The sequence below is a fragment of the Gopherus evgoodei genome, chromosome 1, assembly GCF_007399415.2.
Source record: "Gopherus evgoodei ecotype Sinaloan lineage chromosome 1, rGopEvg1_v1.p, whole genome shotgun sequence".
Lineage (NCBI taxonomy): Eukaryota > Metazoa > Chordata > Testudines > Testudinidae > Gopherus > Gopherus evgoodei.
In genome coordinates this window covers 80,962,901-80,979,160 of record NC_044322.1, presented here as the reverse complement: position 1 = coordinate 80,979,160, position 16,260 = coordinate 80,962,901, and the positions used below count along the sequence as shown (strand labels likewise).

Sequence of the window (16,260 nt, the reverse complement as noted above, 5' to 3'; positions counted from 1 at the left end):
CTGTAGGACAAATAGTATGTGATGTAAATAAAGACTGCATCGTTATGCATATGCATTGAGAGTACTGAATTAAATTTGCAGGAGCATCTTTAATTTTTGCATTTCCCAATTTTTGAGTGCTTGATCATGCAACTATAACATCATTTTAGCTTAAGCTTTATTTATTTCCTTGTTTTCTTTTTAAATTAAAAAACAGAACACAGATTTCATCATGTGGAACCATATTGACATCTCTTCTTCCACAGGTCATCCCTCTTGCCAAATTTCAAATCCTTGCTCTAAAACATGGGGGCGCTAGAGCATCTCAAAGAAACAGTTGAAATACATTTGTAATACAATTTATTTTTCTCTAACCTCTTTCTTGGAAACAGATTACCCCCCCCCCCAAGTCTTTAAAATATGTATATAAAATCCACCTGATGTAGAGACTTGTCTGGGCTGGACATTGTGATCAGATATCACAAGCTGGGAGGAGCAAGCCAGCAACCAACCACACTGGCACCACATCCTCCCATCAGGCAATGGCCCGCTTTGAGGAGAAGTGTCCTGCCCTCGAAGCTGAAAAGAGAGAAGGAAGAAAAAAGAAACAACTTTCTCCCAGCAGGCAGCTTGGCCAACCAGGAAATGTCTGTACCTATGGTGGGCGGATCTGTTTTTTCCAGGATTGGACTCCTGAGTCGTCTCAGGACCTATATGTAAATCTGTGGTAGAGATCATCCTCAAACTGAGGGATCGTTGCAACTGCTGATCTACACTGGAGTTTAGGTCGGCTTACCAACATTGCTCGGGGTGTGAATCTTTCAACGTAGCTGTGTCAATCTAACATATTTAGTATAGACCTGGCCTTTGAGTGCTTTGCTTGAAGGCCTGAGCTTTTATCCTTTGTAACCTTTGCATTAATGTTTTTGATTATTTTTGCTTCAGTGCTTCAATGCTTTTCCTTGAAATCTCCTCCCCTCCCCCCACCTCCCGGCATTTTGAGCTTTCATTGAAACTTGAACACACTTGAACAAACTTCAACACCTCATTTCTCCCGTGTGTTGGTGCACTTGCCTTTATGTAGTAATGGTGTATGAACGCTGTTTCCAGGGGTTTTGAAAACAGATTTTTAGCCAACTCAATCTGTTACCAAATACATGACAAAATAAGACTAGTTAAAGTGCTAGTAAATATAGGGTAGGGGTTCTCAAATTTATTTATAATGTAGATAATTTTAATACCATCTTGTGGTGCCCCATTCTACCCATTTGTGATTATGCAGATCATCTCTCTTCCCATTCACTATTTGATTTTCCGTGTGGCAACTCCAGGAATTCCTACATGAAAAAGTAGGGAAGTTTATTGTGTTTTTAGTTTCTTTTAAGGCCATTTAGCAGCTGGAAACAAAGATCTGATACAATGTTAACTGAGTAACTCTGCACATTACTACCAAAAGCTTTGTGGTCTACAGTTTGAGAATCTCTGCTCTAGGAAACAATCCTCCTTAGGCAATGTGATGGAACTCAAGGATGTTAGAATACAGAGAATCTCTCCTGCTTTACACGTGCTACTCAAGATAACATTTCTGTCTACCTTACATTTGAAGAGGAGTAAATAGAACTTTTTTCACAGTGCCACTACTTAACTGACGCAAGGTCTCAGTTGGGTAGGAGGTGTTCTCTCTGGTATAGGGATTAAGAAGAGGATACTAGATATCAAGAGTGAAATCCTGTCACTATTGACGTCAATGGCAAAATTTCCTATAACTTCAATAGCATCCATGTTTCACCCCCCAAAATTAACCTTTACTTGTCATTACAATTCATGTTGCCTTCCTAATTATGCATAAGTTTTTCACTTTAGTAACACTTCAACACTGATATCTAGATGGCAACAGGTCGAAAATAATGTTTGTGGTCAATGCTGAGGGGCAGTCTGTGTTTTGTAGAGCAGGTAGAAATAGCAGCTATTGTTCATATCAGCATACTTCAGAAAAGTTTACACTAACCAGGTGTAAATTATTATCCCCTGCTGTAATCTTATGTTTTGAGATGAACTACAACATGGTGGTTAATGTGTTATCTACTGTGCATCAGTACAAGCGTGGCAGAGATGTCATATACATTCACTTCATTTTTCTGTGAAGGAGGTTAAATGACATTATCTTCTTGTGTAACATAGGTAGATGAAGCTGAATTGCTAATATCCAAAAGGTTAGATATTTTAACATAACTTTGGGGTTTTTTTGTGGCCCAATCTTATCATTTCCTATTGAAATTGATTGGATGTTTAATTGACTTTAATAGCAGGAGAATTGAGCCCTAGACGTGTGTATTGTGCCAGATTCAGGCAGTCTTGAGTTTTTCATTACTGAATTTTGTATTTTTATCAATTATTTACAGATGTGATGCAGATCCATCAGCCCTAGCTAAATACGTTCTTGCCTTGGTAAAGAAGGATAAAAGTGAGAAAGAGCTGAAAGCATTATGTGTTGATCAGCTGGATGTATTTCTTCAAAAGGGTAAGAAGTCTTTGCTGTGACTATAAAACTTCAATGATTTGCTTTGCTTATTAATGTTTGTGTACTCAGCTTAATTTAGGATTAACTGCTATTTATCTTTTTTATGAGCCTTCGTTAAGTGCACTTAATTCAGTTGCGTGAAGAAAATAATTTATGAAATTTAACAAAAAACAGCGGTATTGTACGATATCAGGATAATATATATCCTGGGTACAGCTTAAATTTCCACCAACTATGTAAATAAGGACACTGAAGTTTTTTATTATAATAGATATACTGGAACTGAGTACATATTTGGGAGTGTGAAATATATGTCCCTTTACCTTCCCCCAAAAATTAAACTTGAGATAAGATTGAGAGCATACATCACTAATTATAGGGTACATTGAGGTAAGGTTGTACTAATTAAAACAGTTTGGAAATACAAGAAAGTCATTAAGTTTAAATTTAAAAGGAACACAAACTTTTTTTGATTATGGCAGGGCCGTTATAAGACACGCCAATAACCTTCATTCTGTTCTTTCTCAGGACATGACTACAGAGGGCAACTCTGAGACAGTCTTATCCACTCATTTCAGTTTTTTTAATTTGTCCAAGTTTTCATCCTTTGTACTGCTTATGTGCCAACCTTTTAGCCTCCGTTAAAGTCTCTCCTTAAACCAGACTTCTGTTTACTCATTCTTTTGTCAGTATGCTGTATAAGTTAGAAGGTAAAATCTTTGGGGCAGGGACTACGTCTTCCTCTTCAGTATACAATATGAGGGCATATTGTACTTACTGTACAATTAACAATAAGCCTTCTATTATTGCTTCCAAGTAGGCTGTTTGATCACTAAGATTACATCATTTTGGGGATCATATTTGCATTGTGTGTTTGGCAGCGTAAGCACACAGCTGACTCCCACTCTTATGAAAATACTTCTGATTTGGGAAAAAAATTAGCAGGAATACAAGGCTAGCTATGTTAGTTGACAAGTCATCTTTAAAACCCCATTCCAAAAGGTGTGTACCATGGGCCATCTTACATGGAGATGGACTTGGTAACTTTTGGTAATAATTTCACCATGTTGACTCATAAACTTCAATGTTATGATCACCTAGTCTGACGACCTGCACATTGCAGGCCACAGAACCTCACTCACTTCTGAAATGAACTCCTAACCTCAGGCTGAGTTACTGAAGTCCTCAAATCATGGTTTAAATACTCCAAGTTACAGAGAATTCACCATTTACACTAGTTTAAACCTGCAAGTTTGATCTATGCCCCATGCTGCAGAGAAAGGCAAAAAAACACCAGGGTCTCTTCCAATCTGACCTTGGGGAAAATTTCTTCCTGACCCCAAATATAGCTGTCAGTTAGAATCTGAGCATGTGAGCAAGACCTGCCAGACACATACCTGGGAAAGAATTCTCTGAAGTAACTCAGAGCCCTCCACATCTGGTGTTCCGTCTCCAGCAGTTTGGGATTTTTGCTACTGACAGTCAGCAGTGGACCACATGCCACTGTAGACAATCTCGTCATTCCCCTCCATAAACTTATCAAGCTGAGTCTTGAAGCCAGTTAAGTTTTTTGCCCCCACTGCTCCAGAACTTCATTCCTCTGATGGCTTGTCTAATTTCAAGCCTAAACTTGTTGAAGGCCAGTTTATAGAAGTTAGTTCTTGTGTCCACATTGGCATCTAACTTAAATAACTCCTCTCCCTCCCTGGTATTTATCCCTCTGATGTATTTATAGAGAGCAATCATATCTACCCATAGCCTTTTTTTGGTCGGGCTAAACAAACCAAGCTCTTTGAGTCTCCTTTTGTAAGGTAGGTTTTCCATTCCTTGGATCATCCTAGTAGTCCTTCTCTGTGCCTGTTTCAGTTTGAATTCATCTTTCTTAAACATGGGAGATCATAGCTGCACACAGTATTCCAGATGAGGTCTCACCAGTGCCTTGTGTAACGGTATTAACACTTCCCTGTCTCTACTGGAAATACCTCACCTGATGCATCCTCAGACCGGATAAGCCTTTTTCATAGCCTTGTCACTTTGACGGTTTATAGTCATCCTGTGATGAACCAATATACCTCCTCCTGTCTTACTTCCAACTGATAAGTCCCTAGCTTATAGCAAAAATTCCTGTTAGTCCATAAATGCACTTTGCATTATTAAACTTCATCCCATTTCTATTATGCCAGTTTACAAGATCATCTAGATCTCCTTGTAAGGTATTCCAGTCCTCCTCTTTATTGGCTATACCTCCCAGTTTTGTCTCATCCACAAATTTTATTAGCACACTCACTTTTTGTGCGAAGATCAGTAATAAAAATGTTAAATAAGATTGGTCCCAAGACTGATCTCTGAGGAACTCCACCAGTAACCTCCCTCCAGCCTGACAGTTCATTTTTCTGTATGACTCTTTGTAGTTGCCCCTTTAACCATTTCCTTACCCACTTTTCAGTTCTCATAGTTATGACCCTACCAAATTCATGGTCCATTTTGGTTAATTTCACAGTCATAGTATCAGAGGGGTAGCCGTGTTAGTCTGGATCTGTAAAAGCAGCAAAGAGTCCTGTGGCACCTTATAGACTAACAGACGTTTTGGAGCATGAGCTTTCGTGGGTGAATACCCACTTCGTCAGATGCATGTAATGGAAATTTCCTGGGGCAGGTGTGTATATATATATATGCAGGCAAGCTAGAGATAATGAGGTAGTTGAATCAGGGAGGATGAGGCCCTGTTCTAGCAGTTGAGGTGTGAAAACCAAGGGAGGAGAAACTGGTTCTGTAATTGGCAAGCCATTCACCGTCTTTGTTTAATCCTGAGCTGATGGTGTCAAATTTGCAGATGAACTGAAGCTCAGCAGTTTCTCTTTGAAGTCTGGTCCTGAAGTTTTTTTGCTGCAGGATGGCCACCTTAAGGTCTGCTATAGTGTGGCCAGGGAGGTTGAAGTGTTCTCCTACAGGTTTTTGTATATTGCCATTCCTAATATCTGATTTATGTCCCTTTATCCTTTTCCGTAGCGACTGTCCAGTTTGGCCGATGTACATAGCAGAGGGCCTTGCTGGCATATGATGACATATATTACATTGGTGGACGTGCAGGTGAATGAACCGGTGATGGTGTGGCTGATCTGGTTAGGTCCTGTGATGGTGTTGCTGGTGTAGATATGTGGGCAGAGTTGGCATCGAGGTTTGTTGCATGGATTGGTTCCTGAGCTACAGTTACTTTGGTGCGGTATGCAGTTACTGGTGAGAATATGTTTCAGGTTGGCAGGTTGCCTGTGGGCGAGGACTGGCCTGCCACCCAAGGCCTGTGAAAGTGTGGGATCATTGTCCAGGATGGGTTGTAGGTCCCTGATGATGCGTTGGAGAGGTTTTAGCTGGGGACTGTATGTGATGGCCAGTGGAGTCCTGTTGGTTTCTTTCTTGGGTTTGTCTTGCAATAGGAGGCTTCTGAGTTCACATCTGGCTCTGTTGATCTGTTTCCTTATTTCCTTGTGCGGGTATTGTAGTTTTGAGAATGCTTGGTGGAGATTTTGTAGGTGTTGGTCTCTGTCTGAGGAGTTAGAGCAGATGCGGTTGTACCTCAGTGCTTGGCTGTAGACAGTGGATCGTGTGATGTGCCCAGGATGGAAGCTGGAGGCATGAAGGTAGGCATGGCGGTCGGTAGGTTTTCGGTATAGGGTGGTGTTAATGTGACCATCACTTATTTGCACCGTCGTGTCTAGGAAGTGGACCTCCCATGTAGATTGGTCCAGGCTGAGGTTGATGGTGAGGTGGAAGCTGTTGAAATCGTGGTGGAATTTTTCCAGAGACTCCTTCCCTTGGGTCCAGATGATGAAGATGTCATCAATGTAGCGTAGGTAGAGAAGGGTTGTGAGTGGACGAGAGCTGAGGAAGCATTGTTCCAGGTCGGCCATAAAAATATTGGCATATTGTGGGGCCATGCGGGTGCCCATAGCGGTGCCACTGATCTGGAGATATATATTGTCATTAAATTTGAAATAGTTGTGTGTGAGGATAAAGGCACAGAGCTCAGCAGCCAGTTGTGCTGTGGCATCATCAGGAATACGGTTCCTGACAGCTTGTATTCCATCTGTGTGTGGGATGTTTGTGTAGAGAGCCTCTACATCCATAGTGGCTAGGATGGTGTTTTCTGGAAGGTCACCAATGCATTGTAGTTTCCTCAGGAAATCAGTGGTGTCACGGAGATAGCAGGGAGTGCTGGTGGCATAAGGTCTGAGTAGAGAGTCCACATATCCAGATAGTCCTTCAGTGAGAGTGCCAATGCCTGAGATGATGGGGCGTCCAGGATTTCCGGGTTTGTGTATCTTGGGTAGTAGATAGAATAACCCTGGTCGGGGCTCTAAGGGTATGTTGATTTGTTCCGGTGTTAGTGCAGGGAGTGTCCTGAGTAGATGTTGCAGTTTCTTAGGACAGTTGCTACGGAAAAGGATAAACGGACACAAATCAGATATTAGGAATGGCAATATACAAAAACCTGTAGGAGAGCACTTCAACCTCCCTGGCCACACTATAACAAACCTTAGGGTGGCCATCCTGCAGCAAAAAAACTTCAGGACCAGACTTCAAAGAGAAACTACTGAGCTTCAGTTCAGCTGCAAATTTGACACCATCAGCTCAGGATTAAACAAAGATGGTGAATGGCTTGCCAATTACAGAACCAGTTTCTCCTCCCTTGGTTTTCACACCTCAACTGCTAGAACAGGGCCTCATCCTCCCTGATTGAACTACCTCATTATCTCTAGCTTGCCTGCATATATATATACACCTGCCCCTGGAAATTTCCACTACATGCATCTGATGAAGTGGGTATTCACCCACGAAAGCTCATGCTCCAAAACGTCTGTTAGTCTATAAGGTGCCACAGGACTCTTTTCTGCTTTCATGGTCATAGGATTTTAAAAATTAAATTTTCATTATTTCAGCTATTTAAATCTGAAATTTCATAATGGTGTAATTGTGGTGGTCCTGACCTAAAAAGGATTGTGTGGGGGGGGGGGGGGGAAGAGGAGGAGAATTTGCAGTACAGCAGTACTTACTTCTGCGCAGCCGCTGCTGGTGGCAGCACTGCCTTCAGAGCAGGGCAGTTGGAGTGTGGCACCTGCTAGCTGGAAGCCCAGCTCTGAAGGCAGAGCTGCCACCAGCAGCAGCAGATATAAGGATGGCACTGCTGCCTGCAGAGCTGTGCCCTCAGTTAGCAGCTACCACTTTCTGGCCACCCAACTCTGAAGGCGCTAGTGCAGAAGTAAGTGTGGCATGATATGGTATTGTCACCCTTACTTCTGTGCTGCTGCTGGTGGGGCGGTGCCTTCAGAGCTGGGCGTCTGGCCAATAACTGCTGCTCTCCAGCCTCCCTGTCCCCTCAAGCTCTGATGGCAGTGCAGAAGTAAGAGTGGCAGTAGCGTGACTCTCTTAAAATAACCTTGTGACCACCTTCAACTCCCTATTGGGTCAGGACCCCCAATTTGAGAAACGCTGTCTCGCCTGTAAAATCTCTATAGTATAGGGTAAAAGCACACAAAAGACCAGATTTCATGGTCTATGATGTGTTTTTTCATGGCTGTGAATTTGATCAGACTCTCTACTCATAGAAATCCCCATATTCTCCAATTTTATAATTTCCCATGTGGAACTGTATCAGATGCCATACTGAAATCCAGGTAGATTAGCTCTACTGTATTTCTTTTGTCTAAAAAATAAGTTATCTTCTTAAAGAAGGAGATCAGGTTGGTCTGGCATGATCTACCTTTTGTAAAACCATGTTATATTTTATCCGAATTACCTTTCACCTCTATGTCCTTAAATACTTACTTTCTCTTAAAAAATGTGTTCCAAGACCTTGCATACAACTGAGGTCCAAGTAACAGGCCTGTAATTTTCTGTATAACTTTTTTTTTTCCTTTCTTAAAAATAGGAACTGTACTAGTAATTCTCCAGTCATAAGTTATGATCCCTGAGTTTACAGATTCTTTAAAATCTTCGCTATTATGTTTGCAATTTCATGTGCCAGTTCCTTTAATATTCTAGAACGGAGATTATCTGGGCCCCCTGATTTAGACCCATTAAACTGTGGTAATTTCTAACTCCATATCCTTGTTGCCATTAGCTGCAATGCCACTAATCCTAAACTCTTCATTAGCCTCATTAAAAACTAAGGCAAAGTATTGATTTAGATGTTGGGCCATCCTCAGTGGTTAGTGGTCTCACTTCTTCTTTCCTTGATTTCTTCGTAGTTATATGGTAATAGAACTTTTTGCAATTGGTTTTAATTCCCTTTGCCAGAACGCACTTTGCTTGGCTTTTGGCAATTCTCACTTTATCCCTACATTTTCAGACCTCCAAGAAATAGCTTTCTTTGCTGATCCCTCCCATCTTCCAGTCCTTGTAGGCTTTTTGCTTTCCCCTGTTTGAGATGCTTGCTCATCCAGCTTGGTCTGCAACCCTTCCCTGTTAATTTTTTCCTCTTGCTTGGCGTGAAGGCTTCACGTACCTTCTGCATCTTTGACTTACAGTAATGCTAAGCCTCCTTCACATTCAGATCCTTGAGTTCTTCAGTCTACTTTCCTAAACATTTCCTTAATTTTTTCAAGTTAGCTCTTTGGAAATCAAGGAGCCTTGCTGCAGATCTGTTTTTGTTTATCCTTGCATATTGTTTAAACTGAATTAACTCATGATCACTCAAACCAAGGTTGTCCTCTACTCACCAACACCACATCTAAAAAGGCATCACCTCTTGTTGCTTCAGCACTAGTTTGTGGAAGAAATCTGTTAGCTATCACATCCAGGAAAATCTGGGCCTTGCTATTATTAGTAGCACTTGTCCAGTCTATATCTAGGAGTTAAAGTGTCCCATAATCACATAATTCCCAGTAGTATTTATTTCATTCAGAATGTTAGAGGTGTCTCTGTCCTTATCCAAATCAGATCCTGCTGGTCTGTAACGCTCCTGTATCAGGGGAACATTTAGTAGCTTTCTTCCCCAAAGTGATTTTGGCCAAAACAGACTCCGTTATCCATTCCACCACTTCTGATTTCTTTATTGTCAACCTCATTGTTAATATACAATGCTGCTCCAGCACTTGTGCCTTTATTTCTGTCATTCCTGAATATCACATACCCTTCAATACCTGCACTCCAGTCATGACTACTATTCCACCATATTTTTGTTGTCTCTGTAATATATGGTTTCACTTCTTGCAGCAGTAGTTCTAGTTCCTCCATTTTATTAACCAGGCTCTTTTCATTGGTGTACAAACATCTTAACTGTTTCTACTTGGCTTCTCTCATGTTCCTCACCCAACTGGGTGCAGTCTTTCTACTGTTAGTATTGCCTATCTGACTGGTATCAGCACTATCCTTCCTCTTAATGTCCATTCTCATACCCACTGCTGTTCCTTTCTCCATTGCTGCATCCATTCTTACTTGATTTTCCTCCCGTTCAGTGTTAAAATCGGGTGTGGAGATTATATGAGCCTCTCCCAACAGTCTCCTCTGAGTTCCTAGTGTAAAGCTCTTTGCATGAATTGTGCCAACCTCCATCCCAGAAGTCCATTTCCCTCCCTACTTATATGGAGTCCATCCCACGAGAACTGTCCTCTATCCATGAATGCCTCCTGGTAGTCAAACATCCAAAAGCCCTCCTTAGAGCATAACTGCCTGAGCCATCTGTTGATCATCATAATCTTGTCTCACCTTCGTTTTCCTCCTCTAGAGACAGGCAGAATCCCACTGAAGATTATGTGAGCCTCCATTTCCTTAAGCGTCTTCCCCAGCCTGGCATAGTCTCACATGAAGGGTAATCAGTGGATTCTTTCCTATTCCTGTTAGGCTTCTCTTCGTCCTCAGGTCCACATCCGGAATCTAAGCTCCTGGTAGACAGCGTACCTTTTTGTTCTTTGGATCAGCTCTGGTGACAAGCCTGTCTGTTCTTAGTAGGGAATCCGCAATCACATACACCAGGGATTGGCAATCTTTGGCATGCGGCCCATCAGGAAAATCTGCTCGCAGGCCGGGACAGTTTGTTTACCTGCAGCGTCTGCTGGTTTGGCCAATCGCAGCTCCCATTGGCCATGGTTCTCCGTTTGGCGCGGGCTCAGGGATGTGCCGCTTCTTGCAGCCCCCATTGGCCTGGAATGGCGAACCGTGACCAGTGAGAGCTGCGATTGGCCGAACCTGTGGACGCTGCAGGTAAACAAAACGTCCTGGCCCGCCAGCACATTTCCCTGATAGGCCATGTGCCAGAGATTGCCAATCCCTGACATAGTGATGGTATGATTTGCTGGCCTTCCTCCTGTTCTTTGTGGCTGCAAGTCATCTTGTCTTTTATTCTCCCTTGTAATCTTCTGCAAGTCATCCTGTATCGTCCTGCGGCTCTGAACTCTGGGTATCTCCTCTCAATACATCCAGGCAATCAGAGCAAAGGATTCAAACATCAAGCAACATTTTTCCCTTTGTTACCTTGACCTATGGAATCGTAACATACAAAATGTAGTTGACAGCTCAAGCAAAGATTCGGAAAAGAGGCTCAACCATTGATGCCTTGTTGCTACAATTCCAAAAGCTGTTCAAAGACTTTTTCTGTAGTAGTTGGCCAAATATGCAAGAAATTCATAATTGTAGAAAGAGGTACATGAAAACTGAAAACATGTTCCCCTCCCTCTCCTCGATCATTACGTTTGGCTCTTCCCTTCTTCTTACAGGACTAGCTGTTCTACTCTTTTTCCTTGCCCTCCTTCCTTCAGTTGCAACCTGCTGCGCTGCTCCTTCATTATCCAACTCAGCAAATCTGTTCCTGAGCTCTGTTGCTCCTTCACTAACCTTTTCCTCTGCCTGGTTCTTGTAGCCACATGCTTCCACTGTCCAATTTCCACACCCAGTAGTCTCCCCTCTGAGTTCTTCAGTCCAGTTTGCATCTGCTAGTCTTTACTTTTCCTCTTGCCTTTGCTCCATCGTTACTCAAAACTCTTTCAAAACTCAGCCATGCTTTCCACCTGCATCTCCAAGCCTTGAGTCTTCTCTTCCATGAGCTCTATCAAGCAACGCTTCATACAAACGAAGCTTTTTTCAGGTACCTGCTCTAGGATCATGTACATCCTCCAGCTTCCGCATCCAGTCGTATTCATTGTCTCTTCCATGGCTTCAGTCACGACCACTGCTGCCACTGTACCTGTCATAGCCTTCCTTACTAAATTCCTGCAATGGGGGAAAAATAAAAACCACCAAAGACCAAAACAAAACCAGAACACCACATACACCTCATTCCCAAACTCCCACTCAGACTCCCCTGTTTACAGATCTGTTTGCTGCTCATGAGCCACTGGCTGGCTGACTGGTTGCCTTTGTAAGGCCCCTAACCATAGAAGCCTTGCCCCCTAATCAGGGCTCTGCTTCTCTCACAGCACACTGCCTCCTACCAGCTTCTATAAAATGAAGAGGAGGAGGAGAGGAAGCCACCCACACAAAGCAGAAAAAGACACACTACACCCAGAAAAAACTCACTCACTGCCCCTAAAGACCAGAAGCTTGTTTCCTCCCTTCTCCAACAGAACTACCATTCAGACTCCCCTGTTTATAGCTCTGTTTGCTATACCTGTGCCACTGCTCTTAAACCAGTTGTATTTAAGATCCACTTTTTAAAGTCTTTAATCGGAGTAAATGCCCTGATGCAAAAATCCATCTCTAAATGTTTTGCAGTGGCTTATTTAAAGTACAAAGTGTATCTATGGTCCTATTAAAACCATATTTATGATCTTGATTCTATTTTCTTTGCCCCTTAATTGTCCAGGAATGGAAGATATCCAAAACTGATCTTTAAATACATTTGCACTGCCTAAATTGTTCAGAATTTTAGAGTAATATGTTCTCTAGCAATTAAATACAGGGGAGAAAAGCAGTCTGCTACATAATTATCTTCATTTAAGTTAAATAACTTTCAACAATGCAGTTTATACTGTTATGAAAGAATTCCTGGTGAGCTATATATTTGGAAGATTATTCAATATCTATTATTTTCATTGCCAATAAAAGCATAATATTTCTAAGTAGTATTCAGTGGTTTGTAAATGTAAGCAAAGGGGAAAAGTTGCGTTATATTTAAACGGACTGCAGAGGGTTGAAATAGCCAGATATTAGAGGAATTCATTGATGAATTCTTGGTATCTTTGATTTCCCTTAATATTTAGAGACCCAGATATTTGTTGAAAAACTTTTTGATGCTGTGAATACAAAGAGCTATCTACCTCCGCCAGAGCAGCCATCATCAGGAAGCCTAAAAGTTGAATTTTTTCAACACCAAGAAAAAGACACAAAAAAGGAAGAGGTAAGAATTTAAATCATACTTTGCAGTGCCGTCTCTATCTCTGAACCTGTAGCAGTTTTACAGGATACGCCACTCTACGCTGCTTCTCCTCATCAGTTTCTTATCAACAACTTCCCCTTATCAGTGCTAATTGGTGCTGTAGGCAGAGGAGCCTGAGCAGTAGCATTGTGACATCAAAGTTAGGTCAGTCCTCACTATAGCTGTGTTAATTGGTTTTTTTGGTCTGCTGTTAATTCCGTAATGAAACCAAAATTCATTTTGGGTTGACCTGAAAATTAACTTTTACAAATTATAGCAAGTCAAAAGGGGACGGAGACACACGCGCGCGCGCGCACACACACGTGTTTTGACCTGGAACACAACCTTAAGCTCTAACACTCCTGCCTGCCTTGCTGTCTCTCCCTTAGACAGTACCCATTTTATAACAGTTTTGAGTAGGCAAAACTTTGCTACTCCTGAGTCAGACATAGTGTGGACACAGTCAAAGGGCAGATCTCCTAAACCTGTTCAATATAAGCATCTGATCTGAAGCAGTTCCTGCTATTCCAGTCCCAAACCCTGTGCCTCCCAGCTCTGTCCAACCACCTCAGTCCTGACCTGCAGTGTTATTTCCAGACTCATTTCAAGCAATGGGATTGAAATATGGAGATGAACTGGAGGGAGTGTCACAGTGTTCCGCTAAATGGCCATTGTGGGAGTCAGGCTTTTCTGTTGTTTTTCCAGTTTTCAGCTGTTATCAAAATAATAGAGTTCTCCTATTGATGCTCAGAACAGTCCCTGAAATTTTTGGAATTGGTCGGGCACAGTCTTGAAAAGTTACCATGTTTCAGAGATGCCATCAAGTTGAGTGTTAGGCCTTGCTTCACTTAGCCAAAACTGAATTTCAGATTCTTTTATTCTAGTTATGTCTGTTTAAAAAAGCCTTGTGTGTTGTGCTTGTCTTTGATTTCCTGTTTACACTTTAAAATCCAGATAATTAAAGAGGAAGAGCGAGAAAAAAAGTTTTCTAGAAGACTAAATCACAGTCCTCCTCAGTCAAGCTCTCGGTACCGAGAAACTAGGTAATTATAAACTTAGTTTGACTCTTGCATTATATCAAGAACCAATTATATTGACTTAAATTTTGAAAGGTTTTTTTCTTTTGCGGTGTGACATATCAAATGTTTCATTCTTCTGTAGTGATATGCTTCTAAATGTTAACAGAGTACTTGTGAAGCAAGCTCTTTTGTGGATTGCTTTTTTTATACGCAATCTTGAGATAAGTACAGTTTACAAGCAACAATGAAGACTGTTCAGATTTTTATTAACTAAAAATAATCCGAACTCAATTTAAGAAATGTTTACAAAGCAGATTGGAGTGTAAATGATTGGTTATATTACAACACAAAACCCATCTAATTTTGAAATTTAATCTGAATGCTTTGTTTAATACAGCACTATCATTCTCTTCAGTAACTCTCAGTTGTTGTGATGCTGTTACCTTGGGGAAAATGCCCTACTGGGAAAATAAGTCCTGGCACAAAAGCAATATTTTACCCACATTTTCTTGATATGGTGGTAGGCTTTTATACAACAAAAAATTACACAATCAGATGATTGAACAGGTTTTTTTGGAGGAAAGAAGGACAGATAGTTAAAGATTTCATACTCTGTTAGAGGCATGCATTCAGAATGAATCAGAACTGCACAAAAGTCAATAACAAATATAGCATCAGCTTCAGATGTCTATGTGCCAGTATTCTCTAGGAACAGGGCTTTTCAATACCTGCACTTATTACAGGTTCACGTTACAGTGCAGAAAATTTCAATGTTTCATTTTCCTGTTTTAAGCACTTACGAATACTGGAAAAATTCTGTTCTTCGAGTATGATTTTGATGAGATTTTAGTAGCCATTACAAGGTTTGAGTTTACATTTTAAGTTATCTTTTCAAATTGTTCTTATTTTTAAATAACGATTAACTTCCCAAACATTTAGAAGCCGCGAGGAAAGAAAAAAAGATGAACGTTCTCGCAAGAGGGATTATGACCGTAACCCCCCTAGACGGGATTCATATAGAGACAGGTACAACAGAAGAAGAGGACGGAGTCGGAGCTACAGCAGGAGTCGAAGCAGAAGTTGGAGTAAGGAACGATTGCGGGACCGGGATAGGGACAGGACCAGGAGCAGAAGTAGAAGCAGAACACGAAGCAGAGGTAGGTGTTTGTTAGTCTTTAAAAATATGGGTTGATGATCTATATGAAAAACAATATTTATCTTGAAGTACAGCAGCTTTTTACTGAAAAAACTTATCTACAAGACTGTAGGTCAAAATGTTAAAACTTGGGTGCCTAAAGATAGGTTTAATAATCCTTATTTTAGACACGAAATATCCTGATTTTTTTCAGAGCTCTGATGTACTTCAGCAAATACAGTATAAGTGAAGGAGAGCTAGAGGTGTTCAGCACCTTTGAAATTCAAGTTTCTTTTATTTATGTGCTTAAATGGATTTAGGAACCTAATTTTTATGCACTAGGTTTGGGAATTTTGGCCAGATCACAGGCATCCATTTTTCTGGGAGCCCCTAAATTGGCCAGGGCCTCTGTGTTTATCTATCAGGGGACTAGCGGCTAGGAGCCTCCAGCTGAGGTGCTTCCAGTATCTTGGACCCACCTCCATCTCTGGGAACCTCCTATAGCTTCAAGAAGCTTGGTGGCTGCTGCCTTCAGACCTGGGCTCTGAAGGCAGTACAGAATTGAAGGTGGCAATCCTTTGTCATTCCCTCACCCCCCCCCCCCCAACAACAACTTTCAACCCCCCTCACCCATTATTCCATTTTGGGTTGGGACCTCCACAGTTATAACACTCTGAAATTTCAGATGTAAACATCTGAAATTGTGAAACTGATGAATTTTAAAACCCTCTGGGCGTGAAATTGACCAAAATAATCCGTGAATTTGTTAGAGCCCTACGCTTTATAAAGCTCTACGTGAAGTTCTGCCTTACAGTATTTGTGCACAAAACTCCCACTCCAACTGACAATTAAATTCTCCATTTAATGGTGTGTATCCTCATCACGTTATATAATGATCTTAGATCTAAAGCACGCTAACAAGGTACTTTGATAACTTTAAACATTTTTCTGATTGATAATTCTTTGAAAGTACTATGTAGTTACCTTCCATATTTATTTTCTCTAGCATCGTATACAGGTTAGAGTTGCTCATGAGTGCTGGACTGTTGGTGGTGCATTTATTCCCTGACTACGAAAGTACATTGAAATTATTCCTTCCTCTTTCTTCCTCTTCTCCCCCTCACCTCAAGGGTAGGGAAGAAAAAAACAGTATATAAAGAATTGTATATATTTTAGGCTGGTCTGCACCGGGGGCGGGGGGGGAAGGGAGGGATCGATCTAAGATATGCAACTTTAGCTATGAGAATAGCATAGCTGA

The 16,260-nt window shown here is 41.3% G+C and overlaps 1 protein-coding gene across 3 annotated transcripts in view; it reads left to right on the top strand.

Moving 5' to 3' along the window:
- Positions 1–16,260, top strand: part of RBM26 (RNA binding motif protein 26) — a 99,024-nt gene that overhangs the window by 16,713 nt on the left and 66,051 nt on the right. For all 3 annotated transcript variants that reach the window (XM_030567091.1, XM_030567100.1, XM_030567108.1), the window contains exons 2-5: positions 2,382–2,500; positions 12,694–12,830; positions 13,803–13,891; positions 14,807–15,024. In XM_030567091.1, the coding sequence (XP_030422951.1) occupies positions 2,382–2,500; positions 12,694–12,830; positions 13,803–13,891; positions 14,807–15,024 (563 nt within the window). The remainder of the gene's footprint in view (positions 1–2,381; positions 2,501–12,693; positions 12,831–13,802; positions 13,892–14,806; positions 15,025–16,260) is intronic.